At 40.5% G+C, this 22077-nt stretch overlaps 1 protein-coding gene across 5 annotated transcripts in view; it reads right to left on the bottom strand.

Annotated features, from left to right (window-relative positions):
• Window positions 1-22077, bottom strand: part of ULK4 (unc-51 like kinase 4) — a 529164-nt gene that overhangs the window by 157378 nt on the left and 349709 nt on the right. For all 5 annotated transcript variants that reach the window (XM_061195276.1, XM_061195278.1, XM_061195279.1 and 2 more), the window contains one exon: window positions 7953-8119. In XM_061195276.1, the coding sequence (XP_061051259.1) occupies window positions 7953-8119 (167 nt within the window). The remainder of the gene's footprint in view (window positions 1-7952; window positions 8120-22077) is intronic.

The following is a 22077-nucleotide window of genomic DNA, read 5'->3' as shown; positions in this document are numbered from 1 at the left end:
AGCTAGGAGTTTCCTCTCACCTCTCCCCTCCCCTATCCCTACCTCAACCCCTGGCCTCTATTAGAGAGGTGAAATTTCCTCCCAGAAAACAAACGCGTAGCACTATCCTAGGTCTGAACCTTTCTGAAGTTCGGCTGTTGATCCTGCCTTCTGAAACACCATGTGAGGTGGAATGTCGGCCCTTGCACATTAACATGTTATCCTTTAGAGTAGACCAACTGTCTCTTGGGAAAAATAAGGCAGTCTTGCAAACCAGCACCCAGGCAGGGAGGGGCATGGGGCCACTGCTTCCTTTCCAAACACACATAAGCAAGGAGACACGGCTACAAGCACAAGCACACACTGTGGGACTCTTCCCACCAGGATATCCAGTGGGCCCCCAGACCCTCCAAGGTCTACAGTCATTTGTTATTGTCACCAAGAAACATCCTGACCCTGCCCGCCAGTATTCAGGTACCACCTCCTTATAAAGATGCCAAGGGTTCCAGAAAGGGAATGCTATAGCTTGCACAAGAGGAAGGTGCACACCAGGAATGCATATGAAATTCAACTCTCCTCACAAAAATCCAGGCCCACAGCAGAAACTCTGTGCCCCCCAAACACCATCACCCACACACTTGTCATGCACAGATGATACGACTCAGTCCCCACTCTGTAGAACCTCACGGTTTCATTAAAAGAATGGCATGCTTTACTATGGAAAACAGTATGGAAGGTCCTCAAAAAACTAAAAACAGAGTTGCCATATGATCCAGCAATATCACTCCTGGGCACATATCCAGACAAAACTATAATTCCAAAAGATACATGCACCCCTATGCTCATAGCAGCACTACTTACAGTAGCTAAGACATGGAAACAGCCTAAATGTCCATCGACAGATGAATGGATAAAGAAGATATGGTACCTATATACAATGAAATACTACTCAGCCGTTAAAAAGAATGAAATAATGTCATTTCCAGAAACATGGATGGATCTAGAGATGATCATACTACGCAAAGTAAGTCAGAAAAAGAAAGACAAATACCCTATGATAGCACTTATATGTGGAATCTAAAACACAACACAAATGAACTTATCTATAAAACAGACTTACAAACATAGAGAACAGACTTGTGGTTGCCAAGGGGGGAGGAGTGGGGTGGGGGAGGGAGGATGGATTGGGAGTTTGGGATTAGCAGATGCAAACTATTATACATAGAAGGGATAAACAACAAGGTCCTACTGTATAGCATAGGGAACTATGTGCGATATCTTGTGACAAACCATAATGGAAAAGAATATGAAAAAGAGTATACATATGCATAACTGAGTCACTTTGCTGTACAGCAGAAATTAACACAACACACTGTAAATCAACTATACTTCAATAAAATTTAAAAATAGAAGAAGAAGAACGGCAAGCTTTCAAATAACTGCCCTAAAGGCAGAGTGTGAAAACTGCCACAGTGGAGGAGGGAATAGAGGAGCTGGGGCGGGAGTAGGAAAAGGTGACACAACTTCACCGTTTGGATAGTGGGGACATGGTCTGCAGGGAATGACGTGGACAGCCGGTGTTTCAGGTGCTGGAACCACGTGAGGAAAGGCCGGGAGTGATAAGGCACAGGATCCACGTGGAAAATGCCAAGGTGACTGTTTGGCGTGAGCACGGGCTGCACGAGGGCTGGAGCACGAGGCTGGAAAACCACCCTGGGGCTGATCGTACGAGGCCTTGACCGTCTTGCCAAGGAGTTAGAAAATGATATGTAGATAATGAGATGTCATCAAAGTTTTCAAGGGCAGGAGAGAAACGATGAGGACCATGGACTACAGCAGACAAATCTCACTTGCACTCAGCCACCAGACAGGGTAGCTCATGGGGGACAACAATAAGGGGAAAGCCCGGAGGAGTCGAACTGGTAACTCCAAGAGATAGTGAAATAGAGACTGTAGCCCCTACCCTGACAGCCTTCACGTGAGCGTGAGATCCAAGAAGACTCAGTGGCCACATTTCAGTCTCCCAGGCAATGCCGACACATCTGCCGACCAACAGCAGTTAAACCGTCCTACTACCAGAGTAACGTATCAAGCTGCCCCCATCACTCCAGAAGTGAGAGACAAGGCCCAGATTGGGAAGTCAGGTGACCTGGATTTTAATATTGAATATTTTCTTTCCCTAGTCCCCAAACTTGGTAACATCCCCCGCCCCTGTTCACTCTGCAGGACCCTGTACCTTCCAGTGGTGAGGCATCTCACTGTATTAAGATGATGATTTGCTCCACTATTTGGGTATTGACGGTCTTACCAAAATGAAGCTCCCTGACACTTAACAACCTTCTTCTCTTGATTCCTGCCAAAATCACAGGTGCCAAGCCCTGGGCTAGGCTCACAAATGCAAAATAAAACCATAAATTTATATCTCGTAAGCCTGCTAGGAGTTAGTTCACTCCCTAAATACGAACTGAGTGCCCTCCCATGTGCCAGGACACAGAAATGAAGAAATCATGGCCCCCAGGAACCCTCTGTAAACAGGAAGGGGAGGTGAGCACCTTTCTTCTTGTTGCTATTAACAATACAGCAACCATTTATCGCTTACATTCCCTGGGCCAGGTATACTTAAGGCACATCATATTTACATATCTTGCATTCTCTCATTTAAGTCCCCTGCTGAGTAGTTAGCATGTCTACTTTACAGACAAGGAAACTGATACTCAGACAGGTCAAGTAACGTGCCCAGCGCCCCATAGGTAAAAGTGACGTGGCTGGGATTCAACTCCAAGGTGTTCCAGCCTGCAAGGCCCAGGGGCTCCCACCACACCAGTGAGTCCTGAGCATCTATTTGTCTCTGCTTCCACATCTTTCACACACAAACTCACAAGGTAGGTTGGGGATAGGGACTGGACTCCTAGCAGAGATTCTGACACCTCCCTCCCCTACTCGTCACCTTCCCAGTACACATTCCTGCATCATATCCTTCTCCTTCCTGAGAAAGAAAAGTGCTTCATAAATCTAAGCACTATTATCATTTTTAACACTGGCAACACTGAGCTCTTCTACTTTCGAGAGGTTCCTGTTAAAAGCAGACATGGGCTTTGAATGCAGAAGAATCCCAGGTGTGCAGCATGTTTACAAATGGAAGAGGTGACTTATGCTTTGGAAAGAACTTACAGCTCAGTGTTCTAGAAGGATGTGTTGTTGGTGCCCACTCCATTTCTTTTCCCAACCTTTTCCCTAATTCAGTCTCAAGGACTCTACCTCTTTCAGATTGACACCAGGTATCACGTAGATCAAAGTCGGTCATCAAGGTCAAAAGCAATACTTGGCAGATATTATAGGGAAAGATTTAGAAAGATGACAGCAGTAAAATACAAAGTGGTCCTGAAAAAAATGAAAGAATAAAAAACAGTGATCTATTAGTACACTAACAAATTGAAAAAAAGAATTAGAAAATATTTTGTACTAAGGAGTTTCCTTTTAAACACCCTACCTGATCACTTGAAATAAAAGAGGATTTCTACGTTCTGGAATTTAAAGAATTTTTAGACTTCTGATCCTTTTTATCCACAACCTACACAATCTTTTACAGATTGATATCATCAAAGCATCTTGTGAGAGTAACTATCAACTACACCTTGAAGAATTACATAAAGCTACCACTGTGGAAACTGAAATAAGAAACAGTGCTCTCGATAACTTAAAAGGACCAACTGTATAGCACAGGGAACTCTACTCAATACTCTGTAATGACCTACATGGGAAAAGAATCTAAAAAAGAGTGGACCTATGTGTACGTATAACTGATTCACTTTGCTGTACAGCAGAAACCAACACAACAATGTAAATCAACTATACTCCAATAAAAATTTTAAGAAAAAGAAACAATGCTCTCTGAAGAGACACTTATTAGAAAAGAGAGGGAAAACTAAGAGAAATCCATAATTCAGGATTCCATAAGTACTTAGCCAAGCTTTACTGTTCATTTAGAATATGAGCAAATAAAAACAGCAAGGTAGTCCAAAGGCCATTTTCATCTACTGGCTTTACAAGTTTGGGTTAAAACTTATTGACTAACTATCATCTTGGTTGAGGGGATCTTGGAATTATTTATTAAAACACATGAGACAAGCTACATACTTCACCACCTTAACTGCGGGTAAAAGATAATTATGAATAACAGAGACTAAACTGGGGTCTAGGGATTCATTCTTGGCTCTGCTACTGTGACTCTTGGCAAGGTATCGGAACGGTCTGCTTTCAACATCAACTTCTGCATCTATCCAAGCCAGGATGCTACCATTGATACACATCTCTTGCAATTTTACTGGGATTCTAAATATAACAGTGAATTCATATTGGCTGTGTGCTATCCCATGATCTAAGTATCAGCTGACTCAATTCTTTAGAGAAAACATGAAAGGAGATAAGCATGTGGTGGTACCTAACACCTAACACAGAAAGTACTACTCAGTGAACTCACATGCCATTCCTTCCTCAGAGCACGATGCCAGGTTACAGTCTGGGGCTACCTGACTTTTCTATAGCCACTAAATATTGGGGTGGCCAAAAGATTCATTCAGTTTTCCCGTAAGATGGCCCTAGTAGCACTTAGTTGTCTTTAACTTCATTTGAAACAATTTTGTTAGTGACAGCTGTCATATCAGCGTGCATTTAAAAAGAGACTTATCAAAATTGGTGGATTTTTGTGTAGCCATTTTAATAATGAAGATGGAAGAAAAAAAGCATTTTCAGCATATTATGCTTTATTATTTCAAGAAAGGTAAAAACACAACTGAAACGCAACAAAAGATTTGTGAAGTGTATGGAGCAGATGCTGTGACTGATCGAACGTGTCAAAAGTGGTTTTCGAAGTTTCATGCTGGAGATTTCTCGCTGGCCGATGCTCCACGGTCGGGCAGACGAGTTGAAGTTGATAGTGATCAAATTGAGACATTAATTGAGAACAATCAACGTTATACCATACGGGAGATAGCCGACATACTCAAAATATCCAAATCAAGCGCTGAAAATCATTTGCACCAACTTGGTTATGTTCATCGCTTTGATGTTTGGGTTCCACATAAGTTAAGGGGAAAAAAACCTTCCTGACCATATTTCCGCATGCGATTCTCCATTGAAATGCAATGAAAACGTTTTGTTTTTAAAACAAATTGTGATGTGTGATAAAAAGTGGATACTGCCCAATAACGTGGAATGGAAGAGACTGTGGGGTAAGTGAAATGAACCGTCACCAACCACACCAAAGGCTGGTCTTCTTCCAAAGAAGGTGATGTGTATATGGTGGGATCAGAAGGGAGTCCGCTATTATGAGCTCCTTCCAGAAAACCAAATGATTAATTCCAACAAGTACTGCTCCCAATTAGACCAACTGAAAGCAGCACTCAATGAAAAGTGCCCAGAATTAGTCAACAGAAAACACATAATCTTCCATCAGGATAACGCAAGACCGCATGTTTCTATGATGACCGGGCAAAAACTGTTACAGCTTGGCTGGGAAGTTCTGATTCATCCGCCATGTTTACCAGACATTGCACCTTCGGATTTCCATTTATTTAGGTCTTTACAAAATTCTCTTAATGGAAAAAATTTCCATTCCCTGGAGGACTGTAAAAGGTACCTGGAACAGTTATTTGCTCAAAAAGATAAAAAGTTTTGGGAAGATGGAATTATGAAGTTGCCTGAAAATGGCAGAAGGCAGTGGAACAAAAAAGGGTGAATATCTTGTTCAATAAAGTTTTGGTGCAAATGAAAAATGTGTCTTTTATTTTTACTTAAAAACCGAAGGCACTTTTTGGCCCATCCAATACATCTCTAGCCCTCAGAACCATCTTGCAGGGGGCCTGATTCCTCCAGCTCAAAGCTACAGTAATCAAGATAGTATGGTAGTGGCAAAAAAACAGAAATATAGACCAATGGAACAGGATAGAAAGCCCAGAGATAAACCCACGTACATATGGTCACCTTATCTTTGATAAAGGAGGCAAGAATATACAATGGAGAAAAGACAGCCTCTTCAATAAGTGGTATTGGGAAAACTGGACAGCTACATGTAAAAGAATGAAATTAGAACACTTCCTAACACCATACACAAAAATAAACTTAAAATGGATTAAAGACCTAAATATAAGGCCAGACTCTATAAAACTCTTAGGGGAAAACATAGGCAGAACACTCTATGACATAAATCACAGCAAGATCCTTTTTGACCCACCTCCTAGAGAAATGGAAATAAAAACAAAAATAAACAAATGGGACCTAATGAATCTTAAAAGCTTTTGCACAGCAAAGAAAACCATAAACAAGACCAAAAGACAACCCTCAGAATGGGAGAAAATATTTGCAAACGAAGCAACTGACAAAGGATTCATCTCCAAAATATACAAGCAGCTCATGCAGCTCAATAACAAAAAAACAAACAACCCAATCCAAAAATGGGCAGAAGACCTAAATAGACATTTCTCCAAAGAAGATATACAGATTGCCAACAAACACATGAAAGGATGCTCAACATCACTATCATTAGAGAAAAGCAAATCAAAACTACAGTGGGGTATCACCTCACACTGGTCAGAATGGCCATCATCCAAAAATATACAAACAATAAATGCTGGCTGGAGAGGGTGTGGAGAAAAGGGAACCCTCTTGCACTGTTGGTGGGAATGTAAATTGATAACAGCCACTATGGAGGACAGTATGGAGGTTCCTTAAAAAACTAAAAATAGAACTATCATACGACCCAGCAATCCCACTACTGGGCCTATACCCTGAGAAAACCATAATTCCAAAAGGGTTATGTACCACAATATTCATTGCAGTTCTATTTACAATAGCCAGGACATGGAAGTAACCTAAGTGTCCATCGACAGATGAATGGATAAAGAAGATGTGGCACATATATGCAATGGAATATTACTCAGCCATAAAAAGAAACGAAATTGAGTTAGTTGTAGTGAGGTGGATGGAGCTAGAGACTGTCATACAGAGTGAAGTAAGTCAGAAAGAGAAAAACAAATACCGTATGCTAACACATATATATGGAATCTTAAAAAAAAAAAAAAAGGTTCTGAAGAACCTAGGGGCAGGACAGGAATAAAGATGCAGACGTAGAGAATGGACTTGAGGACGTGGGGAGGGGGAAGGGTAAGCTGGGACGAAGTGAGAGAGTGGCATGGACATATATACACTACCAAATGTAAAATAAATAAAATAGATAGGTAGTGGGAAGCAGCCACATAGCACAGGGAGATCAGCTAGGTGCTTTGTGTCCACCTAGAGGGGTGGGATAGGGAGGGTGGGAGGGAGACGCAAGAGGGAAGAGATATGGGGATATATGTATATATACAGCTGATTCACTTTGTTATACAGCAGAAACTAACACACCATTGTAAAGCAATTATCCTCCAATAAAGATATTAAAAAACAAAAAACCATCTTGCAATTCCACATTATCAGTCATAAGGGAAAGCAAGTGTGAGGGTTTATGTGTTGCATATGCATGAATATGTATGTCTGTGTATCTATGCACATACAAACACATGATGTGTGCGTGTGTATGCGCACCTAAAATCTCAATCTGCTGCTGTTCACTAGCTAATCCATCCTGTTGGGGGTGGGCTGGAGTGCCATCTCTGGACAGGAAAGACTACACACTGCTTGGCCAACCCCGCAGTCCAAATGATCTCTGGGTCACCAGCAGTTCCCTAATGAGTACTCACCAATTCTTTGCTTGGGCCTCTCCTGCTTTCCTTTCAGATTTTGTGTTCAAATTACCTGTCCTTGACACTGGTCACCCAAAGATGGCTAATAAATATGGTATTCTCTCTCTATTGTTAGAATCATATGTTCTTTTCCAAAAATAAAGACACATTCAAGGAAGATGAGAGAAAAGAGAAGGAAAGGGAAGTGGGACGTGGCACAGGGTTGTTCAAGATGTGGAGAAAGAGGTCCTCTACCTGCAGAGCCAGTCGCACGACCCCGGAGGTATAGGTCAGCATGCTGTGCAAAATATCAAGCAGGGAAAATAGCAGGGCGGCTGCCATCTCGTTGTTGTTTTTATTGTCCACATCCAAGCACAGTGTGGCAGTTTCAGTGAACAGGTTACAGACATGATGGACCAGTCCTGGGGGTAAAATAGGAGAAGGGTAAAACATTCATCATAAAATATAAAAATAACGTGTCACGTAAACCCAGCAGAGCAGGCATACATAGTCTACGTTGCATAAACTCTAAACAGTCCTTCAACTGTATTTGTACCAGGTACACTTGGGAAAGGTTTCTAAAATGCAGGTTCCCAGGCCACACACCCAGAGAGTCTGCTCAGGAGCCTGGAATGAGGCCTAGGAATACACTTGTTAAAAAGCTCCCCCGCTGATTTTGATGGAAGGGTTCCCCAAATTACACTTTGAGAAACACTGTCCTACATGGACAGGCTTCACAGGGATGAAAGACTCCCTGACACTGCACAGTGTTGTATGCAAACATCCTGTCCCCAGGTTCTGTTTAAAGGTACAGTTCTTCACGGGGTGGCTCAGGGACCGCAAGTGAACTGGGGATCAAGGATGGACAAGTAATTGGGTCACCCCAAGAGGCTAAAGAAATGAAGTGATTTTTTTCACATGCATTCCAAAATGTAAGATAATGATTTTTAAGCAATGTGAAATTGAGAAATTGCCAGGTCTGTCTCTGCAAACCTCATATTCACAGTGCGGTTGGTCTTCATCAGCTTTCACTTTGATGTAGTTTGTTATGACCAATACATTTAAGTTGGCATTTTTACTATTATTGTAACGCAGCATTACATTTTGAATTCCCAAAATGATTCAGATGTAAACATGGTGAAAAGACAACGTGAAATGTTATAAACCGAAACGGTAAGGGGGTCCTTTAGTATCAACAGATCTCAATGTTCTAGAAAAAAGTGAATCTTCGAATATAAATATTTTACACAAGCAGATGGGGAAAAAAACATGGTAAGGAGGTAGGACATGTGTTGTAAGCTGGACCTGCAATCCACTTATTTATTGGACCTGCAATCCATTGGTCCCTAGTCCTCAGGACAATTGGATGGAAACTCTGCCAGGCACAGCCATCCAAGCTTTGGTACCTTTCCCAGACATTGCACACTGTCATTTCCAGTAAACCAATCTAGTGTTCCTAGACAAGTGCAAAGTAATTAGACTACAAAAGCAATTAATTGTGTCACCAAAGGCAGAGAGAAACCAAAATTACAGAGCATCATTCAAAGTTGTAATCCTTGCGGCAAAAACTGGTATAAGCCACAAAGCTGAAAATAAATATACTTGAAGGGAAAGTAGAATGAATTATTAGCAAAATTTCTCTATCAAGTGACAAGGTTTGATAGCACAAATCATCAATGACACATAGTAAAGAAAAGCAATTATTAGGACACATGCATTACACCGACAGGCATTCTCCTTTGAGTTAGCATGCATCACTCAAGTGCCCGCTATGAATCAGCACTTGGCATTTGTGAGCTGCAGGTAGGGTAGAAGGGCTTTAAAACGTAGTATGTGGTAAACACATGCTGCAGGAGAAGATGTTCTCTTTTGGGGAGTTCATGATTACTTTGTGACACATCACGCTGATGGTCAGAGGTGCAAGGGACCCAGCTATGCGAACAGCAGAGAAGGACATGGCCCTTCAGAAGGAGGAGGTAGACCCCTGGATACCCATCTACACGCTGCTTGATTCAGACGAAACAGCTGATGAACAACTGTGCTCTTCCTGATCTTTATTCAGCCTTCAAGCAAGGAGCACAAACAATGAATGCAATCGAATCCATGCTGGGCTGGCAAGCCTTTCCAGCCTGTGAAAAAAACAGGCAACAAACACCAAGCTCTGACATTACACTCGGAAGTCACCTGCTGTCAGGGAAGGTGCTCATATGAGATTAGAAATGAAGTATGACCTAAATATTTCTTCATAACAGTGAAAATGCCAGCAAAGCCCATTAATACGATGTTAAATGGCCTAGCTCAGCCATATAGTCAGTGCTCTTCATAGACAGAACTTTCACTTCAGATTAAAATGCAAGTTTTTCTTGTTTAAACATTTTATTATGAAAACAAAGAAAGTCATGAGAAATTTCAGTAAAATGAATCCCTATCACCCTCTTTCATAACTATCAATAGTTTGCCAATATTGTTTAATTATCCCCATCTACTTTTTTTTTTAGTATTTAAAGCAAATTCTAGATATCATCTTATTTCTCCTGTAACTGCTTCTGTAAGTCTCACAAATACCTTTTTTTTAAAAAACATAACCACAACGCCATTACCACCTAATACAATTAACCCACTTCTTAACATACTCAATGTACCATCTGCGTTCAAAACTCAACTGTCACAAAACTGTCATTTTTTTACAGTTCATTTGTTTGACTCAAGATACAAAGCAGGTCCACACATTCCATTTGGCCGCAGATCTTAAGTCTCCTTCAACCTCTAACAGTCCTCTTCCCCACCTGCAATTTTTCAGGCCATTTATTTGTTGGAGAAATGAGAATATTTTTCCTGTAGATGTTCTCGTTGGGTGTTCTTATATCCCTGCATTTCCTGTAAACTGGTAATTAGACTTTGAGACTCAATTTAATTCCGGTTTGATTATTTTGGCAATAATACTTGGAGCTGGGTACTCTGTATATCCTGTTGCATTATATCTGGAAGGATATACTGTCTGGTTGTTCTACTCTTAATGATGTTGAAATTGACCCATGGGTTCACGGGTTGTTTGCCTAACTCATCCAGTATAAACTTCCCCATCAAACGTTATCTACTAATGACCAATGTCCAGTTGTATTATTTCATTAGACATGGCAATATGGAATTTTCAAATTCTGTCATTCCTTCTATATTTTTTCATCTGCTTTTCTTCTATAAAGAACCTTCCTTTATCAACTTATTTTGTTATCATAAAATATGGTTTGTAAAGGAAAGGCAAGGTAGATGCTTGATAAATGTTTCTTTGTTATCATTTACCAGTTTTCACAACAATGATTTTGGAGTGTTTGCAAGTCCCAAATGGGACCGAGGTAGGGAGGTGGGGGAAGCTAGAAATTACCAAGGTTACTGATCAGTTCACTTTGGAGCATCAATGTGAATATAATAAATTTTTAAATAATATATTTTATGGATTTTAGTTGATTTCAATCACTATTATTTTTATGCTAAACTTGTTCCATCTTTGGCCACTGAGAGCCCCTTGAAAGTGACCTACCTTCTACTAAGATTGTATGTCTCAAGCTCATCTTATGAATTCCTGCCTAAGACTGTGCATTAGCTACCTCTCGAAGGAGTCCTGGTTTCTTTTAATGAGACTGGTAATTAGAGACCATGGTCTCAGCACTAGAAACACTCATTGCTACTGGGTCACTGATTCAGTGGACAGGCATAAGAAGTATACATCTTTTAGACAGAAAAAAAAATAATGAGTTCATGCAGATATTTCCAATTCCACATTCCAGAAATGGACCCTCATCTCTAAGCAGCAAGGGAAAAAAGACAAATAACATACAAGAGAACTCCCATAACGTTAACAGCTGATTTCTCAGCAGAAAATCTACAAGCCAGAAGGGAGTGAGATAACATATTTAAAGTGATGAAAGGGAAGAACCTACAACCAAGATTACTCTACTCGGCAAGGATCTCATTCAGATTCAATGGAGAAATCAAAAGCTTTACAGACAAGCAAAAGCTAAGAGAATTCAGCACCACCAAACCACCTCTACAACAAATGCTAAAGGAACTTCTCTAAGTGGGAAACACAAGAGAAGAAAAAGACCTACAAAAACAAACCCATAACAATTAAGAAAATGGTCATAGGAACGTACATATCGATAATTACCTTAAACGTCAATGGACTAAATGTTCCAACCAAAAGACACGACTCACTGAATGGATACAAAAACAAGACCCATATATATGCGGTCTACAAGAGACCCACTTCAGACTGAGGGACACACACAGACTGAAAGTGAGGGGATGGAAAAAGATATTCCATGCAAATGGAAATCAAAAGAAAGCTGGAGTAGCAATACTCATATCAGATAAAATAGACTTTAAAATAAAGACTACTGCAAGAGACAGAGAAGGACACTACATAATGATCAAGGGATCAATCCAAGAAGAAGATATAACAATTATAAATATATATGCTCCCAACATAGGAGCACCTCAATACATAAGGCAACTGCTAACAGCTATAAAAGAGGAAATCAACAGTAACACAATAATATTGGGGGACTTTAACACCTCACTTACACCCACGGACAGATCATCCAAACAGAAAAATACTAAGGAAACACAAGCTTTAAATGACACAATAGACCAGATAGATTTAATTGATATTTATAGGACATTCCATCTAAAAACAGCAGATTACACTTTCTTCTCAAGTGCGCACGGAACATTCTCCAGGATAAATCACATCTTGGGTCACAAATCAAGCCTCGGTAAATTTAAGAAAATTAAAATCATATCAAGCATCTTTTCTGACCACAACACTATGAGATTAGAAATAAATTACACAGAGAAAAACGAAAAAAACACAAACAAATGGAGGCTAAACAATACGTTACTAAATAACCAAGAAATCACTGAAGAAATCAAAGAGGAAATCAAAAAATACCTAGAGACAAAAGACAATGAAAACACGATGATCCAAAACCTATGGGATGCAGCAAAAGCAGTTCTAAGAGGGAAGTTTATAGCTATACAAGCCTACCTCAAGAAACAAGAAAAAACTCAAATAAACAATCTAACCTTACACCTAAAGGAACTAGAGAAAGAAGAACAAACAAAACCCAAAGTTAGCAGAAGGAAAGAAATCATAAAGATCAGAGCAGAAATAAATGAAATAGAAACAAAGAAAACAACAGAAAAGATCAATAAAACTAAAAGCTGGTTCTTTGAGAAGATAAACAAAATTGATAAACCATTAGCCAGACCCATCAAGAAAAAGAGGGAGAGGACTCAAACCAATAAAATTGGAAACGAAAAAGGAGAAGTTACAACAGACACCGCAGAAATACAAAGCATCCTAAGAGACTACTACAAGCAACTTTATGCTAATAAAATGGACAACCAGGAAGAAATGGACAAATTCTTAGAAAGGTATAACCTTCCAAGGCTGAACCAGGAAGAAACAGAAAATATGAACAGACAAATCACAAGGAATGAAATTGAAACTGTGATTAAAAATCTTCCAACAAACAAAAGTTCAGGACCAGATGGCTTCACAGGTGAATTCTATCAAACATTCAGAGAAGAGCTAACACCTATCCTTCTCAAAGTCTTACAAAAAATTGCAGAGGAAGGAACACTCCCAAACTCATTCTATGAGGCCACCATCACTCTGATACCAAAACCAGACAAAGATACTACAAAAAAAGAAAATTACAGACCAATATCACTGATGATTATGGATGCAAAAATCCTCAACAGAATACTAGCAAACAGAATCCAACAACACATTCAAAGGATCATACACCATGATCAAGTGGGATTTATCCCAGGGATGCAAGGATTCTTCAATATACGCAAATCAATCAATGTGACACACCATATTAACAAATTGAAGAAGAAAAACCATATGATCATCTCAATAGATGCAGAGAAAGCTTTTGACAAAATTCAACACCCATTTATGATAAAAACTCTCCAGAGAGTGGGCATAGAGGGAACCTACCTCAACATAATAAAGGCCATATATGACAAACCCACAGCAAACATCATTCTCAATGGTGAAAAACTGAAACCATTTCCTCTAAGATCAGGAACAAGACAAGGTTGCCCACTCTCACCACTATTATTCAACATAGTTTTGGAAGTGTTAGCCATAGCAATCAGAGAAGAAAAAGAAATAAAAGGAATACAAATTGGAAAAGAAGAAGTAATACTGTCACTGTTTGCAAATGACATGATACTATACATAGAGAATCCCAAAGATGCCACCAGAAAACTACTAGAGCTAATCACTGAATGTGGTAAAGTTGCAGGATACAAAATTAATGCACAGAAATCTCTTGCATTCCTATACACCAATGATGAAAAATCTGAAAGAGAAATTAAGGAAACACTCCCATTTACTATTGCAACAAAAAGAATAAAATACCTAGGAATAAACCTACCTAGGGAGACAAAAGACCTGTATGCAGAAAACTATAAGACACTGATGAAAGAAATTAAAGATGATACAAAGAGATGGAGAGATATACCATGTTCTTGGATTGGAAGAATCAATATTGTGAAAATGACTATACTACCCAAAGCAATCTACAGATTCAATGCAATCCCTATCAAATTACCAATGGCATTTTTTACAGAACTAGAACAAAAAATCTTAAAATTTGTATGGAGACACAAAAGATCCCGAATAGCCAAAGCAGTCTTGAGGGAAAATAATGGAGCTGGAGGAATCAGACTCCCTGACTTCAGACCATACTACAAAGCTACAGTAATCAAGACAGTATGGTACTGGCACAAAAACAGAAATATAGATCAATGGAAAATGATAGAAAGCCCAGAGATAAACCGACGCACCTATGGTCAACTAATCTATGACAAAGGAGGCAAGGATATACAATGGAGAAAAGACAGCCTCTTCAATAAGTGGTGCTGGGAAAACTGGACAGCTACATGTAAAAGAATGAAATTAGAACACTCTCTAACACCATATACAAAAATAAACTCAAAATGGATTGGAGACCTAAGTATAAGCCCAGACACTATAAAACTCTTAGAGGAAAACATAGAAGAACACTCTTTGACATAAATCACAGCAAGATCTTTTTTGACCCACCCTTAGAGAAATGGAAATAAAAACAAAAATAAACAAATAGGACCTACTGAAACTTCAAAGCTTTTGCAAAGCAAAGGAAACTACAAACAAGACGAAAAGACAACCCTCAGAATGGGAGAAAATATTTGCAAATGAATCAATGGACAAAGGATTAATCTCCAAAATATATAAACAGCTCATGCAGCTCAATATTAAAAAAACAAACAACGCAATCCAAAAATGGGCAGAAGACCTAAATAGACATTTCTCCAAAGAAGACATACAGATGGCCAAGAAGCCCATGAAAAGCTGCTCAACATCACTAATTATTAGAGAAATGCAAATCAAAACTACAGTGTGGTATCACCTCACACCAGTTAGAATGGGCATCATCAGAAAATCTACAAACAACAAATGCTGGAGAGGGTGTGGAGAAAAGGGAACCTTCTTGCACTGTTGGTGGGAATGTAAATTGATACAGCCACTATGGAGAACAGTGTGGAGGTTCCTTAAAAAACTAAAAATAGAATTACCATATGACCCAGCAATCCCACTACTGGGCATATACCCAGAGAAAACCATAATTCAAAAAGACACATGCACCCCAATGTTCATTGCAGCACTATTTACAATAGCCAGGACATGAAAGCAACCTAAATGCCCATCGACAGATGAATGGATAAAGAAGATGTGGTACATATATACAATGGAATATTACTCAGCCATAAAAAGGAACAAAATTGACTCATTTGTAGAGACGTGGATGGATCTAGAGACTGTCATACAGGGTGAAGTAAGTCAGAAAGAGAAAAAGAAATATCGTATATTAACGCATATATGTGGAACCTAGAAAATGGTACAGATGAACCGGTTTGTAGGGCAGAAATTGAGACGCAGATGCAGAGAACAAACGTAGGGACACCAAGGGGGGGGAAGTGGCGGGTGGCGGTGGTGGGATGAATTGGGAGATTGGGAGTGACATGTATACACTAATATGTATAAAATGGATGACTAATAAAAACCTGCTGTATAAAAAAATAAAATAAAATTCAAAAACAAAACAAAACAAAGCCTTCAAAAAGGAACACAATTTAGATCTTTATTAAAAAGGAAATGTATTTTCCATGTTTTACTTAAATTATATTGCATTAGTCATTTGCAATCACAGTCTATATGGAATTTTCCTTTGGCGGTTTTCATGTTTGGGTTTTAGGAAAGGACCCCCAATATATGGTTAGTCTCTGAATAAATATTTTAACGTTCCTAAATAAATAAATAAAATAAAAATAAAAAAATAATTCAGATTTTGGCCACCGAAGTGACACTTGGCAACTGACAGTTTCTCTTAGCAAATGATCATAGGATAAATGGAATAAATGCGACATGGATGGTGTCAACTGGCAGATGATGTGGGTTTTAAAACTCTCTTTCATGTATGTTGAATTGACCTTAAGTAAGCAATAATTGGAATAATTAAAGTCCAAATATCATGTGTATCACAAGTAGCCATATTTAGCCACTTGCGCTGTCATGACAATGACAATCAGAGAGAGTGGTGGCATTATAAAGTTCCAGGGACACCAGTAATAAAAAAAATTTAAAAAAAAGAACTTATATCCAGAATACGTAAATGATTCCTAAACTGAATAATAAAAACCCAAAATACCCAATGTTTAAAATGGATAATAGACTTCAACACTTAGTTTACAAAAGATATGTCAGTAAGCACATGAAAAGTGTTCAACGTCATTAGTCATCAGGAAACTCCAAATTTACAATGAGATACCACCACACACAAACAGGAATAATTATAATGAAACAACTGACAACACCAAATGTTGGTGAGGATGTAGAATGACCAGAACTTACATATACTGCTGATGGGAAACAGATGGCAGTTTTTTATAAATTTAAATACATATTTACTACATTTCCTAGCAATTCCACTCTTAGGGATTTATCCAAGTAAGATGAAAACATATGTCCACAAAAAGACTCATTAGACCTGTGTTCAAAATAGCCCCAAATCGGAAATAGCCCAGGTGTCCATCAACAGAAGAACAGATAAACAAACTGAGATATATTCATACAATGGAGTACCACTCAGCAATAAAAAGGAATGAACCACTAAATCCCATAACAACATGGCTGAATCTCAAAAACAGGGCTGAAAGAAAGACACCGGGAACAAAAAGAGGGTATATAAACTCAGCTGTATGAATACATTTAAAGAAAACTCGTCTATGTTGATTGAAACAGAATAGTAGTTGCTTCTGAGGGAGGGGCAGAACAGAACTTTCTAAGGTAACGGAAATGTTCTATACTTTAACGAGGTGTTGGTTACAGGAATGTATGCATTTTTCAAAAATGACTGAACTGTATATATAAGATTTGTCCGTTTCACTGTATATAAACCATACCTAAATTTTAAAAGAGCTAAAGAAAATCAGTTGGGATAGACTGAGAGAGGTCGGAGGAAGTTAAGTGAAGCAGGAAGTGCGGTCTCTGCTGGGATGAGAGCAGCATTTACTGAGCACCTACTTTGTGCCTGGCACTGGACCTTTACTTGGCTTTTTCCATTTAATATCTCATCTGAATTCTCTAACAGCTCCAGGGGACAGATGCTAATATCTCCACTTTCTAGATGTGAAAACGAAAACTCAGGGTATTCAAGTAACCAGTTCAAGGTCACAGAGTAAGCAGGAGTCACAGAGTGATCTGAACCTGCATATAACTCCAAGGTCCATTTCTGTCAATACCACGGAGCCTCTGGGAGCAACCAGTGGGGAACTGAGACCAGAAGGTCAATGATGAAACCTCTGCAGTTATGCCACGACCAAGTGCTGGTGAGGTGGGAAGCAAGGAGGGGGCAGAAACATCCCTCAGCAAGTGTGATTTGTGACTTCCTGGCAACAGTGAGGTGTGGCCAAAAAGCCTCAGTAAGAGACAGGAGAACTAGACCCCCACTGGAGGAAATGGGCAAGTGAGTTTTCCAGGAACTATAATGTACGTTAGTTTTCAAGACACACTGAGTTTGAGATAACATCCAAAAGCCAAGGCCCAAAGGCTGTTGGAGATGAAGGCCTAGAAACCAGCTAACAGTCAGATCGGAAAAAGGTGGGAGATGACTGGAGACAGTGGAAAAGTTCCCGAGGACGGGCAAGCCAGAGGCCCAGAATTAAAGACTGAGAGATGAGTAGATCCCACACAGGGGAGGAATTTACAGGGGAAATGGAGGCAAAGGTGCCAACATAACAGAGAAAGAGCCATAATAACATAATGCCACAGACATCAACAAATGACCAGAATCAAACAGAAAAAGGGTGTCAAGGGTATCTAGTTGACACAGTTCAAAGCCTGAGAAAAGTTCACCGATTGGGTCACTTCCAGGTTACTGATGACTGTCGTTGGTAAAATTTGTTAGGTCCTGTGCCCTGAAGTCAGACTTCAAGTTGCCAGACCTTCCCTGTTACATTTTCCCACATACCATGTAGGTTTTGACATATTTGCTTCCATGCTGTCCAGAATTTCCCCATAGAGGGAGTTAGGAAATAGAGTTTCTTGGAAGGCAGGAGAGCTTGGACTGGCATTTGCATAAAGCTGACCACACGAGTTGTCCACATCCTCTGTGGGAGCAAAGGAGGCAGCCTGTTCGTCCCCTCACCTCACCCTACGGGACCTGAGGATTAGACTGTTACAATAGGCAAAGCTCTGTGAATGAGCTAACACATGATGCATTTTACTAAAGTGAAGGCATAAATCTAAGGAGGTAGCAAAGGGAAGGAAAGGAAGTTAACATTCCCCATTTCTGTACTTTCATTCTCCCCAGTCAAGAGAAAGATACTCCACCTCCCTAGAGACTGAATGAAGTTCCAGGATACTGCCAGGCTGTGTTCTCCAGAGTGAAAACTTTCCAAGGGATTCACCTGTCAGCAGGCACGTGTGTATGGCTCTTTTCTACCTTCCTCTGCCCCTAAGAAGGCTAATGGCAATACAGCAGAGACAGAGGCCTGAGCCCCTGGGAAGAGCCCAGCCATTTCTTTTGTTGCTGTCTTGGGAGGGGGTTTCTGCTCCTCTTCTCTCAACCAGACCCAGTCTGAGATACACTAGCCACCTGCGGCTAAGGTCAGCTCTGCTCCAGACCCTCAGGGCAAACGCACAGCCCCTTGCTGTGTCCCCTGGCCCTCCCCTCGGGCTAGCTGGCTTGCATCTGTGTGCAAGGAAGAGAAGGCTCTCCTGCATGAGGGTGTTAAGATCCAAGAGTGAAGTTCCAACGCCGAGGCAAATACACAGGGATAGCAACAGCCAACTCTGTTTCTAGGCCAGCAGATGGACCTAGTATAGGAAGTGGGGCTAAGAGCAGTCCTCTATGGGGACCAGTATAATTAAAAGGGTTTCTGCGCATTGCTTGCCTGTCATCTCCCTTAGAGATGCTGTACAAAGACATTTGGGATAGCGTCCTAGTACTTCCCAGTCCTCTGGCCAAATGCCATCTTAATACTCCATCCCAGCATCTCTAAAAGAAATCAAAATTCATTAAGTCATAGAATGCAAGAACTATTTTACATGAATCATAACCAACTCTTCAAAAAAAAAATCCAAGAATTATTCTGTGTTAATTATAAGCAAATCTCTAAAGGGGTCATCCCCATAGGTTATTTTCAAGCGTTTAATATTCCAGAAATATTAATGTGCCTGAGCTGTTCCCAGCTTTGGTCACTGTGTCCTTATTATAACATTACTTTCTCAAAATCCGTTGGAGCAGAGAACTAATATAAGAGTACACTTTGAAATTCCAAGCTTTTGAAAGTACTTTCCATTTCTATCATTAATGATTTGAAAACAACACTCTAAATCCAAGCATAAGCTCCCCAGATAGAGGCTTCCTTGCAGATAATTCTACATTTACATCATACAAACATGTGGTCATTTCCACTAGGGTTCATTAGAGTCAACCTAAACAGACAATCCGGAAGAGGAGTATAAAAGCATCTGTGCAACTCAATGTGGGGAAATGGTTTTGTTTTTCCCAAAATGATCAACGCTTAACCACCAAAACCTCCAAAGTCACATCACATCAGCTGAGTTAAACGTCTTCTTTTAAATAGAACAACATGGAGGGTGAAAGTGGCAATGCTGTCCTGGATTCACTGAAGGGTAAACGCAGGCATCTGTGAACAGCGTGGGTCCTGAGCTGTAGCATCCCAGCAACCATTCCTGGCCAAAATTAAGGAGCTGACACACACACACACACACACACACACACAGAAATGACCCCAAACGAAAACACGTCCAAACACCTCTGAGGTTAAGAATTACTGAACCATCTTAGTGTCAGTCTCTGCCTCTGTTTTTCTAGCCCGTTTATCTGTGTCCAACCTGCCTGCACAGGCTGGCATAAGCGCTTCCTAAGAGGCCCTGAGTGTCCACAGAGTGCCCGGTGCCAGCCCAACCCCTCACCCCAGCCTTCATCCTCCTCCCACATCTGCCCTCCCAGTTCTTTTTTTTTTTTGGCCGCGCCGTGTGGCATGCAGGATCTTAGTTCTCTGACCAGGGGTCAAACACGCGCTCCCTGCAGTGGAAGCACGGAGTCTTAACCACTGGACCGCCAGGGAAGTCCCTGCCCTTCCAATTCTGCATGCCTCTGCCCTGGAGCTTTGGGGTCCACTCTCACCTAAAGCCCTCACCCTCACACCCGTCCCTCCCAAACACCGAGGGCCCATGAGAGTTTGGCTTTCCCCAGTCAGGAGAGGAACACTGAATAAGTCTTGCTAGATGAGGATGACTAGCCAATCCATAATTCTGTGCTCAGAAATTACTAACTCATTGAACCTGGAACGGAAAGTATGTCATAGGCTGGGACCTCTCAAATAGGACAGACACTAATGTTTAAATGACATTTTTCTTCCGAAAACCTAAACGGACTCTGTATTCAGGGCATTCATTCTGAACTACTTTCCTAAGAAAACTTTGTCTATGAGAGTATCTTAAAAACAAACTCACTCCAGCTCCCCTGAGTCCACAATTGTCCCTGGATTCTCCTGTGATTAGCACAGAATCACTTAGTTCCACAGATAAAGAACACTGGACTGAATTATTCCAGGTGTATGATTTATCCTGGCCACCTGTCTCAGGAGCTGCAATGCCCTTTTCTGGTTTAAACAGAGATCCTGAATTTTAGCAACACATAAACCTATTTCTGTGTGGCCAAAATGAAGCTCTAGTTGCATACTTGAGAGGTAAAAGTTTTGGACAGAATGAACTCAATTATAAAAACCACTGAAAGGATCAGTTTAACACGTAAAGGATTTATGCACTGAAGATAACGTGAATTTTAATTACTCAGAGACAGCTAAAAGAGCATAGGATTAATTTAAACAAATATACCTGGAACAATTTTGGAAAGTGAGAATATAAAAAGTAGAAGTGGATGCTAATTTCATACCTGAAACTTATAATACAATGTTGTTTATGACTAAGTAAATTTTATTAACTCAAAGGTACAGAAACTTTCCAGTTTTTATCAGGAAATTAATGGGTAAAGAACAATGAATCATACACGTGCAATGCCCAGGAAAGCGCTAGAAGAGAGTGGGGTGGAGGAGCAGGGAAGGAAGCCCTCCTGTGAGGGAGGGAGACTCCTCAGCAGCAACACAGCCCAAAGTCCACTCCCCAAAGCCTGGAAGCTTTGTCTAATTCCGTTCCGACTACAACACAGCACTTGCTGAATTACGAAGGGGCTTTTATGAGCTGGGCCCTGAGCTAGAGATGTGCTCTTGAGGCCCCAGAAGACCTTCAGTCCTTCCTTTTCCTTCCCCTGCCATTTATCTCCCAGCTGGTGGATAAATGTTCAGGAGAAAACATGCATCAGTCACTTAACCAGTTGTTCATCTGCAATATGCAGAGCTCTTATGATGTAAATTTCATAGTGCCAGACAATGAGGGAAAACACTCAAAAAGTGGCTCCTTCTTTTCAAGGCCCATTAAAAAGATATCCACATGTGAAACACATCACAGAATAAAAGGTCAGCTTGGTGCTATCTGTCAGAGAGCAAGGATCAATGGGAGGACAGGGGAAGGAGGGACTAAAAGTGGCCTTGGTAGGACATGAGGGTTTGGATAGGCAGGAGGGAGGAGGAGGAGCTCACTAGTTTTGGTCAAGAAACACGAGAAAGATTTCCAGTTGGGATTTGAACATGCCGTAGTCAAGCAATTGTGTGAAGGCTAGAATATAGGGCCTGTGAGAGGGCGGCTGTAGTCAGATTCCCAAGGCAGAAGACC

Source organism: Eubalaena glacialis, chromosome 7, assembly GCF_028564815.1.
Source record: "Eubalaena glacialis isolate mEubGla1 chromosome 7, mEubGla1.1.hap2.+ XY, whole genome shotgun sequence".
Classification (NCBI taxonomy): domain Eukaryota; kingdom Metazoa; phylum Chordata; class Mammalia; order Artiodactyla; family Balaenidae; genus Eubalaena; species Eubalaena glacialis.
Note: the sequence above shows the minus strand (reverse complement) of the source record. Positions and strands in the feature narration are given on the sequence as shown.